General features: G+C 40.5%; 1 protein-coding gene across 1 annotated transcript in view; it reads left to right on the forward strand.

The window, feature by feature from the left end:
* Positions 1 to 3,233: 3,233 nt before the first annotated feature.
* The window catches only part of LOC148851249 (V-type proton ATPase subunit a2-like), a 46,843-nt gene continuing 33,014 nt past the window's right edge, over positions 3,234 to 17,062 (forward strand). The window contains exons 1-2 of the mRNA XM_088942926.1: positions 3,234 to 3,665; positions 6,564 to 6,608. Coding sequence (XP_088799052.1) covers positions 3,525 to 3,665; positions 6,564 to 6,608 — 186 coding nt within the window. The 5' untranslated portion in view covers positions 3,234 to 3,524. The remainder of the gene's footprint in view (positions 3,666 to 6,563; positions 6,609 to 17,062) is intronic.

Below are 17,062 nucleotides of genomic sequence, written 5' to 3' on the forward strand. Positions count from 1 at the left end.
ATTTATTTGAATATACATTTGATATGTGCTCATTATTGGGGCTTTGATTTTTAAGTCACATTAGTTTACTTTTATAAACATTATTTAGTCCATGAACTGAACACTTGTTATCTATGATGAGTCACCATCCAAAATGAAAAGACATATGTCTTTGTTCTTCCAACTATGCTCGTCTACAACCAAATGAGCATCTTCCATCAAATTTCACGTGTTTATTTTTTTTCTTAAATACTGTAGAAATAGGAATGTCTAATGATCCGATCCTTAAAGAATTCAAACATGCTCTTATGTGGTTGGAAGAAATTCCATATATAAATCTTCCTGGAGACCTTTTGATTGCCTGATGCTACATTGCATGGTGAAGTTTTATCTTTAGTTGTTTCAATGTAATTATTTATTGTTACTTTTTTTTTTTCCTATTTTCCCCTTTGATCATCTCTCTCTCTTTCCATTGTTGATACATCGTTAGGAAATTTTCTTTTAAAGACTTAAAAAAAGAACTAATTTTAGGCTTTATGCTTTGGGGCTTATAAGTTCTTTGGCTTTAGAATATGATATTTTCAAAAGTAATTCTTATAAGTGTTTTAGCTTTAGAATATTATGTTTTGTTTCTTATTTCTTATTTCTTATTTAACATCTCTTTGTTGTTTTATTTAATGGAAACTTAAGTATGTGTTTAGCATCGATGCAGCATATACAACATTATTTTCTGCACTGGATATGTGTGGATTGGAAGCACTGTTTTATAATAAAATAGTGACTTTTTTTTGTTTGGAAATGTTGCTGCCAGGTGGAATATTTTATGAGGCAACAACAACACATTCTATTTGGTACGATGCTCTATAATTGTTTTCAGCACTAACACCCATTATCTAGTGCTTATACTATGTATTATCTTACATCCATCGGTGAAAAAAAAACACTTATTTTATCATATGACCCCAATTGTTGAATAGACTATAAATAAAAAAGAAATTCATTAAATCATGAGGAGATTGATTCTAGACCTCTGGTGAATGAAAATATAACTATAGACCTCATGTGACTGAACAAAAGGGCTCTAGATCTCTGACGACGAGATTGATTATCCGGTGATTGGTTACATAGGTAGACCATTGGTGATTGGGAAAGGAAGACAATGCATTCGACCTCCAACAGCTAAAGAAACGTAGAAGAATAAAATGTTTTAGGGTTCTTTAAAATAGGGGAGAAGTATTTTAGGATATGGTGCATTGCGTTGCACCATATCAATTTAAATATAATACACTTTGTATGCCACTTCACTACCACATAATGTTACCGTTGATAGCAACGAGCTCCAATTTGAGAAAACATCGAATTCGACATTTCCTCTGACCATGCCTTCTCAATTTCCAAAGCATGGTTTGGAACAATATTTTTCTTTTATGGAAAAACGGTTCCAAACATGTCATTGTTTTATGGAACACCGATTTTTTTAACATAATGCTAATGTGCCACTATTTTCTGGAGCAAGGACATTAATATCAAACATCGCCTAATTATTAGTTGGTTGAATACAAAAATTAGAAGGAGGCCTTCCCTTGGAAGTTTCTTCCCATAATTTATGATTTCACCATCAATATCGAGCAACTTGTTCATGTTAAAAGCATGCTAAGACCTTTTTCCTTTTTTTTATTTATTTTTGCAATAGAGGATGACAAGCCCAAGTTTTAAAAGCCTAATTTGTAAGAACTCATGTTATTCTTTTAATTTGTCACATGACACGTGCATATATAAACCATGTTAAGCCATCTTGAATTGTGGGCCTCAACCCCCTATCTTAGCTCGGCCTTAGAAAGTGGGCTGTGTCTGGCATAGACCTGTTCATGGGCCAGGTTGGGCTGAGCTTTCACTTTGGATTAATAGAATTTTCTAAGGCCTGAGCTCGAGCGGCCCAACCCGAAATTTAGCCCATATTATTAGTGGTTGAATAGAGAGAGAGAGAAAGAATAAAAAAGATATATATTAAATTATAAATATATAATTTAATAATATATTATATAATTTATATATTTTATATTTTGTAAAATATATAATACTGAGTCGGGCCGAACCGGGCTCGAGTTGGGCTTTTTTGACAAATCCCGAACTCGACCCGAAACACAATTGGGCTTACTATGTTAGGCCCGAGGTTAGGCCCGCAGGCCTAATTACATGACCAAGCCCAACTGGGATGCGGGCCGGGCCATCAGACTACCCGGGCCATGAACATGTCTAGTCTGACATAACCCACGAGCTGTGCCATCCCATGAACGACCTACAAGTATTTATATTATGCATTGTAAAATTAATTTATTTTGTAAAAGAAAAGAATACGAGACCCAACAAATATATAAAATATATTTTCTTAACGATAAAGACAAAAAATATTTTCTTAACGATAAAGACATATATAGTTCAGGAAGTTTCCGTTTATTTTCTTAACGATAAAGACAAAAAATATTTTAATTTTAATAAAAGGGAGTTTTTTTTTTTTCTGTCGTTAAGAAAGGGAGAGTTGAAGTCGGATTTTGCATATATTAATGAATTTACACCTGCGCACCCACAAATTCCCCACAACATTTTCCAACCGTGTATTGGAATGACAACCTCGGGAGACGTTTCAAATACACGCTTTGATGTGTATGTAGGCATTTGTGAGGCGCCTTGGGTGGGGCGCAGATGCGATATCTATACTTATGGTTAGTTGATACTCGGCTTAACTCCGAATACGAAGGTGCGGGATAAAAAATCCCGCGTAACTGCAGGCTCTCCTCGGTAGCCCTCACGTGCATCATGTTTTGTTCATAGGGCCCCACTACGTAACAAAAAAGAAAGAAAGAAAAATCTATGACAGCAAAAAGTCATGGTATCGAAAGAACATCGACCAATCAAAGCATATTATGAATTTTGTTGAACGACATATGATTGATCTCCCCTGTTATGATTCTGATTGATTGGCTAAGAAAGCCAAAAACCTTCCGTCTAGCTTGTTTTAGGGGTTTCTACCTATCGACAGCATAATAAAACGATGGGTTAGCATTGAATCCATTGATACAAGAGTCGGGATCTGCTGCCAACAAAATGAATTCATGATCTGTGTCCATACATTAGAGACATGGTAGGTCCCAATCTCACGTGAGAGGGTAAAGATCATAATGGAACTATGGAAGCATGTTTTGGCAGCAGATCCGATATCTTGATACAAAAGCACGGCACGCGCGAAGATGTTAGATGTATGCAATTCATCCACTCCGTCCATGCATGCAACCGTAGGCATGTATGATGTATACACATAGACAATTAGACATAGCGCTTATAGTTATTCTGGAGGGTATATTATAGGTTGAAAAGCGGAGCGGAGGGCGGTAGATGAGGACCGGAGAGACGAAGTTACAGTGATAGGATCTGGAAATATATTTTAGGGACTGCAAAAGAAATCTGGAAATTTCAGCAAAGATCAAAGAGGAAGGAAGGTTGTGTGTTGAAGAGGGGAGGAGATTGGAACTTAGAAGAGAAGCCGAATGGGGGAGGGCGGGTGCTGTCCATCGATGGAACTGTTCCGCTCGGAGCCGATGCAACTGGTGCAACTCATCATCCCCATCGAATCCGCCCATCTAAGCATTTCTTACTTGGGCGAACTTGGCCTTGTTCAATTCAAAGACGTAATTTTCTTTTTGAATCATCTCATCTTCTTTTTCAGTATCTTCCTTTTTCGGTATTTTGTTGCAGCGTAACCCTCATTTGGCTATTCCCATTAAGTCTAGGAATTCATAAAAAAGTTAACTGGATAGATGAATGATTGTATTTGCCTCTCTAGATTTCTGGTTCTTCCGGGCTTTTGTCAACTGAATTTACCTTGGTCGTATCTGAACGGTCTTATGCACTCTGATCTGCAAATATTGCTTGATTTGGCGACTGTATTCCTGATGAATGTTAGCGATGATGCGGATTGTACAATGTGATGTTGTGCTAGATCAATTCGTTGTTTTTTGCGCTGAAAGATTTCATTACGTTGTAATCTCATACGGTCGCGTTCGGTCTAGTGATTTTGTACTGAAGTTCAGGAATTAGGTACACTTATTTTTCAGTTTCTGAACTTCAATTGCAATCATTCATCTAGCACCTTGAAGGGATGAAGTGCAAGAATTTGAAGAAAGAGTTGCAATTGGCAAGTATAACAGATGGCACTCTAGCTCATTCTCTTATCTTCAATTAACTAATTATTTTTTTGGCAATGAATTAATTAGTTGATTGGTTTGATCGTTTTTCCCTGTCATGTATGTAATATTGCAATTACTTCCATAGAATTATCCTTCCTTGCAATCGATTGAGAAAATAGTATTAATTTTAGCGTAGAGCTTCTGTGACACATAGGGGTTTGGTACCTAAATTTAAACAGGGAAACTGGGAATAAAGTAGGTTTTGGGATGGATGGTAGAGGAAGGGGGAAGGGGATAAGGGAAGTATTACATCCATTCCAAATTCAATTGAAGTAAGAAGAAACTTTAAATTGACCAAATGAACATTGGAACTTGGAGGGTTTAAACAAATATTACTTGTGCGTAGAGTTTGGACCATGCTAAGGCTTTGATATAACATTTTGCTGATATGTGCATGCATGGTTTTGTGCGCACTTGTTTGCTCTCTTTTTTTTTTTCAATAAATTGCAAACCCATGAATGATTTTCTGAACCTCTCATTAACCTGCTGAATCATGCAATTGCATGTCCCTGATTCTTGCTGTTGATTTTGAGCCTTTTTCAGCTTGGGATATCTGCCAGGCAAAAAGCCTGAGCTATAATATTAAAACTAATGGTTATGAATCATTCATTTATCTGGTCCGGATGTTAGATTCATAATGAGTTAGTCAATTATTCATGGTTTTAGTAAGTACTAGTAAACGTGAATGTGCATTTGCACGTGGCATTATCTCTAATACAAAATTATTTATAAATTCATGGGCAGTTTCTGAACGGTTATAAGTGGGCAGTTTCTAAACGGTTATAAGTGGGCAGTTTTTGAAGTGAGAGTAAAGGACATATATGACCTCTTTATGCCCATTGTATGCTTAGACAAGGGGGTAGAAAATGTCCAATGAAAATTTCAGAAAGAAGGGGCATTCGCTCTTTTATAGGTAGTATATATAAATCTGTGTGACGTTTCTTAAATTGCAGGGAAAGCATGGCTTGAATAAGTTATCTTCCCTTTATAGTTCTTCCCTTCCACTCTTCATGATCCTTGAATCTAGCTTCTTTTCTTTTCTTTTCTTTTCATTTGTTTCTTGTTGAGCAATTTTGGTTATGTGAAAATGCCAGAATCTGATTTGCATATCCAAATCCTTATTACACTGGCCATTGCATCTATTTGTCAACTGTTGAGCTACTGTTTAGAGAATGAGCCTTGACAAGAGCAATCTATGGATCATGATTTATGAAAGGCATTCTGCTGATTGAAAAAAGAGGTTATTTGTATTTTATTTGTTCTTTCTATGTACAGAAAGTGTATACTTGTACATGCTTTTCTTTCAAGGGAAACTCTCCTGCCGTTTAATGCAACTGCCTTTTACTTTAAAAAATGTGTTATAGGAAAATGAATAAAAATTTTGCTCATTCGCTCTTGGACTTGCTTTTCTTCCAAAGTGGTTGGCATGAAAGGAGCCAGTACAGTAAATACATAAAAATTTTGCTCATTAGCTCTTGGACTTGGTTTCCCATACCAACTTTAGACAATGAAAAGAAATTAACTTTTACCATTCAGATAAATACTATGAAGGTTAGAAGGTAGCATTTTATTTTTTCTTCATTTGGAGAGTGAGAAGAAAGGGGGTTTATGATTTTCTGAAGCTTTGGAATTGATTGTAAAAAAACAAGAAATGGTTCAGATGGGGCAATGTTGGTCACTGGATGGGCTTTGAGGATTGAGGATTATACATGTTTTTGTCAGGGTTGGTGCATCTACTGGTTTGGCCTGCATGCTGCTTTGTTGACGTATCTTTTGTTTTTCTTTGTCTTTATCTGTTGGGAGGTTAGTGGGCTATGATTTTATTGAATTTGCGAGGGAAGTCTTTATTTTTATCAATCTAAACGGAATTTTTTGTTGTGGAGTGGTTTTGCTAGAGAAATTGTGGTCTTTTCTTAGAAAGTGGGAGTTTTAATTTTTGCTTTCTTCTTTTCTTGTGACCCTTTTATCACTTGTTCATGTTTCTTTTTTTTTTTACCTCTAATAAATGTTTTTTTTTTGTAAAAAAGCACCACCAGATTCTCTATGCAATCATTGCAATCTTCTTATCCTCTTACTAATTGCATTTCAATATGGCTATGTAGATTGTATTCCAATTTTCTTCTAATTTGGGATATTGTGGAGGGTTCCACAGCAAACCTACATAGTTGAATAGCCCTACCCCTTTTTAACCTGCCTCTAGCCAAAAAAACCCAAGAAAGATAATCATCTGTTGAATTTCTTTGGGTGCTTTCCAATTATTTTTTTTGGTTGCACGGTTGAGTGCTCATTACTCGTACATTTTCTATGGTTTTCTGATATCTAGTTTATTATTTCTTCCAGCTTAATGCAGAAAAGAGCCCCTTCCAGCGGACATATGCTACTCAGGTATATATTTGTTCCACTCCTCTCGTTTTTAAGGTTATCCATGTTTGTACGGTTGCAGGCTTAGGTTTTAAAGTTACATACTTTTCCCCCAGCATGCATCTTGTACTTGTAGTAAGTGCAAATTGTGGTAACTGTTAAATTTATGTCAGTGACTTGGCCGCCCAGCATTATTTTATAATTTCAAATACATATTGCTGAAGAAGGTACTTTTTTGATAAGTAAACAATAGGATTTTATTGAAAGATTAAGAATTCACAAACATCACAAGAGGCCCAAGGAGAGATGTGAGGTGCAGCCTCTCAAAGAGCATAGTATCAAATTACAAATGAGCCTGAAACAAATGATCCCTATTAACCCCTTGTTTGGCTAAAGTATCTGCAATCCCTTTAGCCATTATTCTTTCCCGTTGGAATTCTTATAGTCATACTATACTTTTAGTAAGCCATTTGAATCTCTTGATCTCATTCATATAAGCCCATACCTGTGGGTGTTTTATTCCATCCTACCATCAGCTTGGAGTCTCCTGCAATAATCAAATTGTCAAAATTAAGCTGTCTTGCTAACTGTATTGCTTGGAGTACAACAACGAGTTTATATCTAACTGAGCCTCTACACCTGCTGGTCATGAAAATAATGCAAAATCTGTTCTTTCTTTGTTCCTTAAAACACCCCTACACTTGAAGGACCTGGGTTTCCAATAATGCTCCCAAAATTAGTTTAATAAAATCTTCTTTATGTGGAGACTAAGGGAAATAGATCCTTTCCTTCCTTGAAGATCTTCTTTGCCACTATACCCCAACAAAGAGAAAATATCTAGTCTTCACCCAATGTATCACCCTTGTCAACATGTCCTCTGTCACTGCATCCTCACTTTGTTCTTTCTCTAGGAAAATTCTAGCATTTCTTTTTTCCCAGATGGTTCAAGCCAAGACTTCCCTTGTACACCTTCAAAGACCTCTCCCCCCTTTTCTTGGGCCACCTAAACGTGTAAGAGTCAAAAAGCATGTTAACCTCCAAAGGAAAAGTCCAGCTGCACCCGAACAAAGAGAAAAAACAGGAGATTAGTTGGTGGTAATAACTTTCTCCATTGGCTTGCAAAGAATGCACTAATTTGTTGATAAGAAAAGAAGAGGCTTTTTCCTATGTAAATTATCCAAGGTATTAATCTTCCCATAGAAGACTTAAACTTGGTATAGACCGGATGGCCAACTGTCAAAATTAAAGAATCAATATCCAAAGCAGTTTTAATTAAAAAAAAATCCCATAGAAGAATTCCCAACAAAAGGCACCAGCTTTAGGGGGAATAGTTCTTCACCAAATTTCCTTTAAAGGGAAAAGACTGGATGGAGGGAGAAGAGCACAAAGAGGAGTAAAAAAACACAAGAGTTACTCAGATGTCATAAGTTAATGCTCAATAAAATTTGAGTATTAAAATATGAAGTGTTAATGCTTTTAACATGTTGGCACCAATAGGAAGAATATTAGTTTTATTTTATTATTTTTATTATTTTTATTGTTTAATAATAAGATTCATTAAATCATAACCAAAAGAATACAATTCAGGGAGAGGCACGAGATGCTACCTCCCCTTTAAGAAGGGGAAATGGAGGATTCCATCTACCCTTTTGTTGATTACACAAAACAAAGAAAAATTACAGAGAAGCCCAATACAAAGTAACCTGAGAAGCCCCTTGTTTGGCAAGAGCATCAGCCGAGGCATTTCCCAATCTGCCCACCCACTGAAACCTGCTATGTTCCTTGTGAGCCATTTAACCTTTTTTTAGAACATCCTTAAAGCCCCAAGTAACAGTATTCAGAATATTAGTTGGAGAACATGTAGGCAGAATCCTTCCAGACTAGATGTTTTTTGATTTTTATGAGGATATATAGAAGGGTTTTCTTGTGTTTCTTGCTGATTTTTTAATAAAATCTCTTTCACCTTGTGGTTGGAGGACAGCATACTTCATTGTTAACTTATTCTGTCATCAGCAATACTTAATCCAGGAGTGGTCGGGTGGTTCTCCCCTGTTTCTAGGAGCCATCAAGCTCATATTTTCTTTCCTGATTAAAAATGAGAACATTATATATGTGATTATTTCTACTCTAGCACTGAGAGTATAACCAAGATCTTAGCCTTCCTTCAGGATCCTGTTTTGTTGTTTTTCTTGAGTATTGCATATTTTAAGGTTGAGGGATTTCTGGGTTGTTACCATATCCAGATGAACAAATGGTCCTTGGAACTTAGAGACATGATCAGGGAGGTAAAAAGCCTTGGCATCTAGAGTGAACATCTCACTTCGATGGATACTGCAATATGCCGATTTGCTTGATAACAGTCTAGCTAATCCAAGCATGGCCAGGACTAATTTTTATTTGGGAACATGCACTCCATGATAGTATTTATTCTTGATTTATCTCTTTGTATGTTTGTCTTTGGTGGCCTTTTAGGCTTGGGTGTTTCCCCACTTCTGTTTGTTAGGAAGTGGCTTTAGTGATACATTTGCTTCATCCTTGTTTGATTTTTTTTTTTCAATCTTTAGTAGAATAGTTTGTTATTTATCAGAAAAAAGTTGGTTTACTGAATGAAATTGTTGATAACCTCTTCCCATTGCTCGGGAGAGAGCTTTGAGTTTCAGAAACAAATGATGAGGCAAAATTCAATATCCTGCTATTCATTATTTAATCATTTATAACCATTGGTGGTCTGAGACTGTTGCAATAATGATTACGCACTTGATATGGTTTCAACGGCCTGTACGGAAAATCAGGTGGTTATAGTGGAATATTTGATGCAGGCTGACGTGGCTACAACAGCGCAGCAGCGCCCTGCATCATCCCCTCCTCCTCGGAAAATGCCTTGTCCTCGAGGGGTGTCGATGGGTATCGATGCTGCATCTGACTGAGAGCTTCCTAGGTGGCGTTGGCTGGGCTCGTCCCTCCCATTGTACCATGATTTCAGTGACAATATGGTTCCCTTGTTTTACCATACGCCTTTCAAGCACGGCCTTTGGGTGGGGAAGGAGGTCCCCTCCAGGAGTAAGTGGTGGTAATTCAGGGCAGATATGGTTCGGATCCCCGACGGAACATTTAAGCCAAGAGACGTGGACTACTACTAGGTGGATCCGATTATCTAGGGGAAGAGCCAATCTATAAGCCACTGGGACGATCCGTTCGATGATGGTGTAAGGGTTGTAGTACTTGGCCAATAGCTTTTCTGATTGGCGAGCTGCAACAGAGGTTTGTCGGTACGGTTGTAGTCGCAGGAAAACCTCATCTCCTACCTCAAATTCCCGTTCTGTCCTTTGTTGACCCGCCTGCTTCATTCTTTCCTGTAACCGGGCTAGATTCTCCTTGAGCTTCATCAGAGTCATTTCCCTGTCCTCCAATTCTTCGTACACCACTTGTACCTTAGTGGTCCTCGGGAGCCAAGATGTAGGTGAGGAGATTGGGAGGGGGACACCAGTAGACCATGTGAAACTGGGTGGTGCAAATGGCAGAGTGGTGCCAACCATTTCCTTGTCCTCTAGAGTCCGTTTCACCACCTCAGTTTGCCCGCTAGACTAGGGATGGTGGGCCGAACTCATCTATAGTTGTGTCCCCTGTAGATAGAACAACTCCTTCCAAAAATTCCAGTGAAGAATGGGTCCCTGTCGCTCACTATGCTGCTCAGCATCCCGCGAAGCTTGAACACATTCTCCATGAATGTGTGAGCTACTCCCTAGGCCGTATAGGGGTGTGATAAAGCTACGAAATGACGATATTTGGATAGTCGGTCGACTACCACCATGATAGTTGACTTTCTGTTGGAAAGTGGTAGCTCATCAATGAAGTCTATTGACATATCCCTCCAGACATACTCGGATATCAGTAGAGGCTGCAGTCGTCCGGGAGTGGGGACGCTTTCACTATTGTTTCATTGGCAAGTTTCGCATTCACAGATCTAGTTGCGCATTTGTCGACGATACCCCTTCCAGAAGCATATCTTCCCTAGTTGTTGCTTTGTTTTTTGGTAACCTGCGTGTCCTCTCAGGGGACTCAAGTGAGCTTCAGTGAACAGCTTCCAACGGAATTCAAAGGTTGTTCTGAGAACCACCCGCCCCCTTTTCCACACCAGTCCATTCTTCAAAGTGGATTTTATGCTGGAGTCCTGCCCCTGTTTGATCTTCTCCACTAACTCCTTCACCCATTCATCTTGGTCATGCTCCCGAAACAACTCTTCCACCCACTTTAGTGATGGGTTGGAGATGGCTTGCACTTCCCCTTCAACACAATGGGATAGGGCATCAGCAGTGGTGTTCTCCCGATCCCTCTTGTATTGCAGTGTGAAATCAAACCCCATGGTTTTGCTGAGGAGTCGTTGTTGGTAGGGAGTGGCAATCCTCTGTTTAAGCAAGTATCCCAAGCTTTGGTGATCACTTCTGACTACGAACTTCTGTCCCACAAGACACTGTCGCCATCGTTGGATAGCCATGACAACGGCTAGCAATTCCTCATCATACGTGGATTTGGCTGCGTTGGTGGGGTTCAAAGCTTGACTAAAAAAAGTGATAGGTCTCCCTTGTTGGGATAGAATGATGCCAATACCAGTTCTTGACGCATCACGTTCCAGTATGAAGGGAGAGTTAAAGTCCGGCATGGCCAACACTGGAGTGGAAGTCATGGCCTCCTTTAGCTTCTGGAAGGTGTCCTCAGCTTTTGGGTTCTGGCCCCAGGCTCCCTTCTTAAGCAGTCATGTCAGTGGTCGGGCTAGTTTCCTGTTATCTTGGACGAACTTTCGATAATACCCTGTGAGGCTCAAGAATCCCCTGAGTCTGGTTGGAGATTTGGGTTTGGGCCATTTCACCATACATTCGATTTTGACGGGATCCACCTCTACTCCATAACTGAGATAATATGTCTTAGGTAGCTCACTTTGTTGACCCCAAAGCAGCATTTACTTCTTTTGGCATGCAGCTTGTGGGCCTTCAGAGTCACAAGCACTTCTAATTGGTGCTTGATATGCTCCTCTACTGATCGGCTATAAACCAATATGCCATCCAAAAAGATGAGGATGGACTTCCTTAGAAACTCTCGAAAGACCTCGTGCATGAGTGCTTGAAAAGTGGCCGGAGCGTTGGATAACCCAAAGGGCATCACTAGAAACTCATAATGCGTCTGTTTGGCATCATTGCCGTTTCCTGGAGCAACGGTGTGAGAAAATGTTGCTGCATCTACAGCATCGATGCCAAACATATACAATGTCTGTTGTGCATCTGAAATGCCGTCTTAGGGACATCCGAGGCCCAAACTTTGATATGATGATAGCCTGTTCGAAGGCCCAACTTGGAAAAGATTTGTGATCCGTGCAACTCGTCCAAAAGCTCGTCGATGTTGGGCATTGGATATTTATCCTTCATCGTCATTGTCATTGCATTCAGCTGTCGGTAATCCACGTAGAACCTCCAACCTCCATTCTTCTTCTTTACTAACAACATCAGGGAGGAGAATGGGCTCACACTGGGTTGGATGATCCCACTAGCGAGCATTTCCTGAACCAACTTTTTGATCTCTTCTTTGTGGTAATGTAGGTATCGGTAGGGACGCATGCACACTGGCATCACCCATCTTTGCAACAGAATGGTGTGGTCTAAGACCTGAGGAAGGGGTAGACCCTTTGGCTCTTCAAAGACCTCTTCAAAGCCCCCCAACATAGACCAGATCCGAGAGTTCATGGTGGGCTCCGTTGGATCGTGGGTGTCTTGTATTTGCATCAGAAAACAACATAAGTACTTGTTTCTCCATTTTGTCTCCATCTATTGCTCTCAGCTCAGGAGGTCAGTGGCTTTGCAGGAGGTGAGTGTCGGCCTGGTCTTGGTATTATAGGGAAAGACTGTTGAAATCCCATGTGACTGGACCCAAGGTCCGAAGCCACTGGACCCCAAGTACAACATCCAATCCTATTAAGGATAACAGGTAGAAGTCTCCAGTGATCTCTACCCCTATAGTCCAGATTCGGGTTCCATCACAACGGCTTTGCTTGGCTACCTGGTCTTCGTTTGCCACCGTTAAATGTAAGCACATAGTCTGTGATGTGTCGGCTTCTGAGATAGCATGCAGGGAGATAGTTGGGGTTGGGTCCGGTTCTTCTTCTCCCATGGTCTGTTCAGAGTCATCTCCTTCCTCCTCTTCCGCCTCCCAGTTAATCCACAACAACTTCTGCACCTTGCATCGGTGGCTGGGGATGTACCGCTCCTCACAGTTGTAACATAATCCCTTCTCCCTACTCTCCTTCATGGTTGCTCCTATATGACTGTCCTTCGTTATGCTGCCCATTCTTCTTCCTCTAACAACATCAAGCGGAAGGTTCGAGCCAAGGTCATTGGCTTGAAATTTTGCACTCTTGCCCGAACCTTTGCCTTGAGACCGGAGATGAAACACCCCACAAGGGTCTCTTAATTTATCCCCTTTACTCGGATGGAGATCCTCTGGAACTCCTCCATATATTCATGAACAGTGGAGGATTGTGAGAGCTTTGCAAGCCGCCCAACATGGTTGCTTCCCAGGGGCCCCTTGAATCGAGCATCTACGGCGGCTACATACTGACGCCATGTGGGATCTGATTGATGCTCCTTATTACCAGCTATACCACTCCACTGCTCGCCTTTCAAACCCAAGGCTAGCCACCGCCACCTAGTTCTCCTCTGGTAGCTCCTGCAAGCGGAAGTACTGCTGGATGAGGAGAAGCCATCCGTCCAGCCCCGTGCCTCCAAACTTCCGTAACTCCACCTTCTAGAACTTTTGTGGGGAGACGAAGTCGCTTCCTACTAGTTCTGAACTATCCATTCCCTTTCTGAAGCCCCCACCAGTGGACGACTGATGGTGAGATTCTTCCTGCTGATCCAATCAAAAAGCGATGTGATTCAGACACTCCATCAGCTTGGAGAACTTCTTGTGCATCTCCTCATGGGACCTTTCTAGACTTCCTACGTGATCCTCCATCGCCAGTACCTTGGTTACCCAGGGATTTGATTGCTCTGATACCAAGATGTTGATAGCCTCTTCCCGTTGTCGGGAGAGAGCTTCGAGTTTCCTCGAGCTATAGTGAAGCACCGCTCGAGGGGATGGCCAGAAGCATGACCGGAGAGAAAGACATATGTTGAGGCAAAATTCAATTTCCCGCTATTCATTATTCAATCATTTATAATCATTGGTGGTCCAAGATTGTTACAATAATGATTAGGCACTTGATACGGTTCCAACGACCTGTACGGCAAATCATGTGGTTACAGCTGAATATTCGATGCAGGCTGACGTGGCTACAGCAGTGCAGCAACGCCCCGCACCAGAAATCCAGGAACTTTCGCTTCGACTCTCTTGCACTTTTAGATGGATTCTAAGGGAACTGAATTCCCTAGTTGATTCTCTTTCTAATTCGGGGGTGGATAGAATTGAGCAAGTATTCATTGCTCCTTGGCTTGTAGAGTTTGGTCACACTTCTTTCATGCAATGGGCATTTACTGGGTGATGCCAAGATTGGTTTAGGAACTTCTACACAGCTGGTATATTCCGGGTCTTTCCAAAAGAGGAAAAATCATTTGGAGGACCATTCCAGCTGTAGTGATAAGCTCTATTTGGTTTGAGAGGAATAACAGAGTTTTTAGTGATCTTTGTAAAAGTTCTGATGAGTTGATCAATTGTATTGTGGCTAAACTAACTTCTTGGTTATCAGTTGTTCCTGAGTTTAGAAATCAGAATATGTTCCTGATTGTAAATTCAGTTAGTTTATGGGACATCTGATGTTGTTTGTGTGGCGGAGGTAGTCTTGTTTGTTCCTCCATGTGTATGTATTTCTTCAGAATTAATATTACATTACCTTTTTTTTTTTTCAAAAAAAAAAAGTAATTGAGTTGTATAGTGCTAATACTTTACCTGTATTATTTTTTCTTTTTTTGGTAAGCTGGCAAAAAAGTATTGTATTAATGGTATGAGAATGATGAGGCCAAGGCACTCTCTGCTGTACAAAGAACCTTATCAAGAACTACTCAAAAGTATTACTATATCCTCCTTTGGACAAGTTATGTCTTAGAGAACAACACTCCTAGAAAGTCCAAAGAAAATCCAAAGTGAAGAGAGAAGACAAAGTTGACGTTGTATTTACTGGTTATGTCCTTGCTTATGAACGATCTATAAGTGCTCTCTTGGCCTTCCTTGGTTCTAGATTCTTCAACTTGTAAGATGCCACCTCTTTGGATGCCAAAAAAGCATGTGTAGTGGTAATGCAAATATTGAGATGATTGCGGTGGAAGGCTTGACAAGAGAAGTGAGTCATGTGGAGGTTCAAATTAATTCCGATGGAAGGCTTGACGAGAGGATGAAGTCTCTTAATGCAAGCTTGATAGGAAGGTGTGTTGGAATGGATATGGGGGAAGTAGTCGCCTGGGCTTCTTTTGAATGGGGTAAAGATAGAGTTTTGGGTGTCAGAAGGCTGAATGGGGGACTATACTTGTTTATGTTTCATAGCAGGAAGGAGGCGGAATGGGTTCTGGAGTCTGAAGCTAAGTTGAGTAGGGGCTGTGACTTACAATTAAGTTGGTGGTTTCCAATGGCAGGTTTCTTACAAGAAGGCAAAAGGAGGAGGACAATGTAGATTGGTGTTTTGGGAATCCCCTTGCATGCATGAAGTGATGTATCCTTCAGAGTGATTGGGGATGCTTGTGGTTAATTCTTGATTGTCGATGAAAGGAATATCTGCTATGAGAAGATCAACATTGCAAGAATTTTGTTGGAGGTTGATGAGGTCTCTGCCATTCCAGGTTGTTTAGTTTTGGTCTTTGTAGGTTAGAAATACGACCTAAAAATTTTTGTCTAGGGAGAGGATACTACCTTTTTAGAGTGTGTCGAAAGGAGAGAAGGAAGGAATTTTGAGAAGCCTGAAACAGGGATGGAGTTTCAGGACGGTTGCTTTGTTGAAGAGGCGAAGAGCTGCTTGAATGAGAAGGACGATGGAGGGGATGATACAAGGGGCATAGCGGTAATTTCGGGTGGGACATGGACTTTAATAGAGAGGTACATGGTTGGAGTTTGCAAGGATAATATGAATAGATGCTGGTTGGAGGTGTAGGGATGAGAGATCCATCATATGGATGGCGGAACCCTGCAGAAAGGTTGGGCGAAATTTCAAAAATTTCTTTCTCCCATCTGGGAATCGCATTCCTTATTTTAGAAAACCGCATTTTCAAGGATCAATCTTGAGCCAAAACCGGACCTGATCTGAAATCAAAAGGGAGGAGAGGGATATACCTGATACTAGACCTATTCATGGGCCGGCCCGGCCCCTGGACGGGCTTGAACAGGTATATAGGCTCGGGGGCTTAACCTTGGGCCAAAAATCCCGACCTGCAATAAATTCGAGCCGGGCTCGGGATTTGTCAAAATAGCCCGGCCCGAGCCCGGCTTGGCCTGACCTATAACTAAACCTAAAAACCCTAGTTGAATACCCCTTTTTTTTCACCTCTTTTCCTTCTTTTTCCAACCGAATTCTTCTTCTCCACATCCTCTTTCCCTTCTTATATTCTTTTTTTAATATAAATAAATTTTGAATATACATTTTTTTAATGTAAATAAATTCTGATTTATATTGATTATTGAATAGGGAAAAGTTCTAATTTTTTTTATTAGGTCGGGCTTTGGGCTTTTTATTAGGGCCGGGCTCGGGCCCAAGTTGTAGGCCCGTTGGTCGGGCCGGGCTCGGGCTCAGGTCTAACATATTTCTGTTAATGAAGAGTAAAAGCCCGGCCCGACCCAGCCCATGAACAGGTCTACCTGATACGAAGTAGTAGTAACTCCCAATGAAGGTGTTCACGCCCAAGGAGAAAACCAAAACCCGCTTCCACTGAAGATTACACATTGTGTGGTGAAGCAGGATCAACAGGACGAATTCTTCAGCAAGAACCGAATTCTTCAGCAAGAATGGAGTAGAGGGCTGGTGAGTACGACTTCAGATTGCTTCTTCTACCAAGAAGCAATATCAAGAACAATTCTTGATCATTCTTACAAGTGGATATCGATCTGGGTAGGGGTGTCAAGAACATGGAAGAATTTTGCAGATTGCTGTGGTGTGTATAACTGAGGAATTTGCCCTCTTTATTTATAGCATTCTTAGGATCAGCCTCCTAATCCAATTAGGAGAGAGTTCCTTAATCCAAATATGATATTTGGATCTGGACTCTTGAATGGATAAGACTTATCTTATCCTTCAACTAATCCTAATTAGATTATAAATCCTATCTTGCCTCCTTTTAATTAACTAACTTAAGCCCAGTTCGAATTGGGCTTTAGGCGCATTAAGTTTATGTACTCACTTAACCTCTTAACTTGTTGCCCAGTTGGCTCTCTTTGTATGGCGTGGGACCCAAACATTGATATACACATCGGCCACATGGGTTCAACCTAGCCTTTGTTACAAGGCCTGGCCG

Source organism: Nelumbo lutea, chromosome 5, assembly GCF_056320005.1.
Source record: "Nelumbo lutea isolate HS-2025 chromosome 5, American lotus-T2T, whole genome shotgun sequence".
NCBI lineage: Eukaryota > Viridiplantae > Streptophyta > Magnoliopsida > Proteales > Nelumbonaceae > Nelumbo > Nelumbo lutea.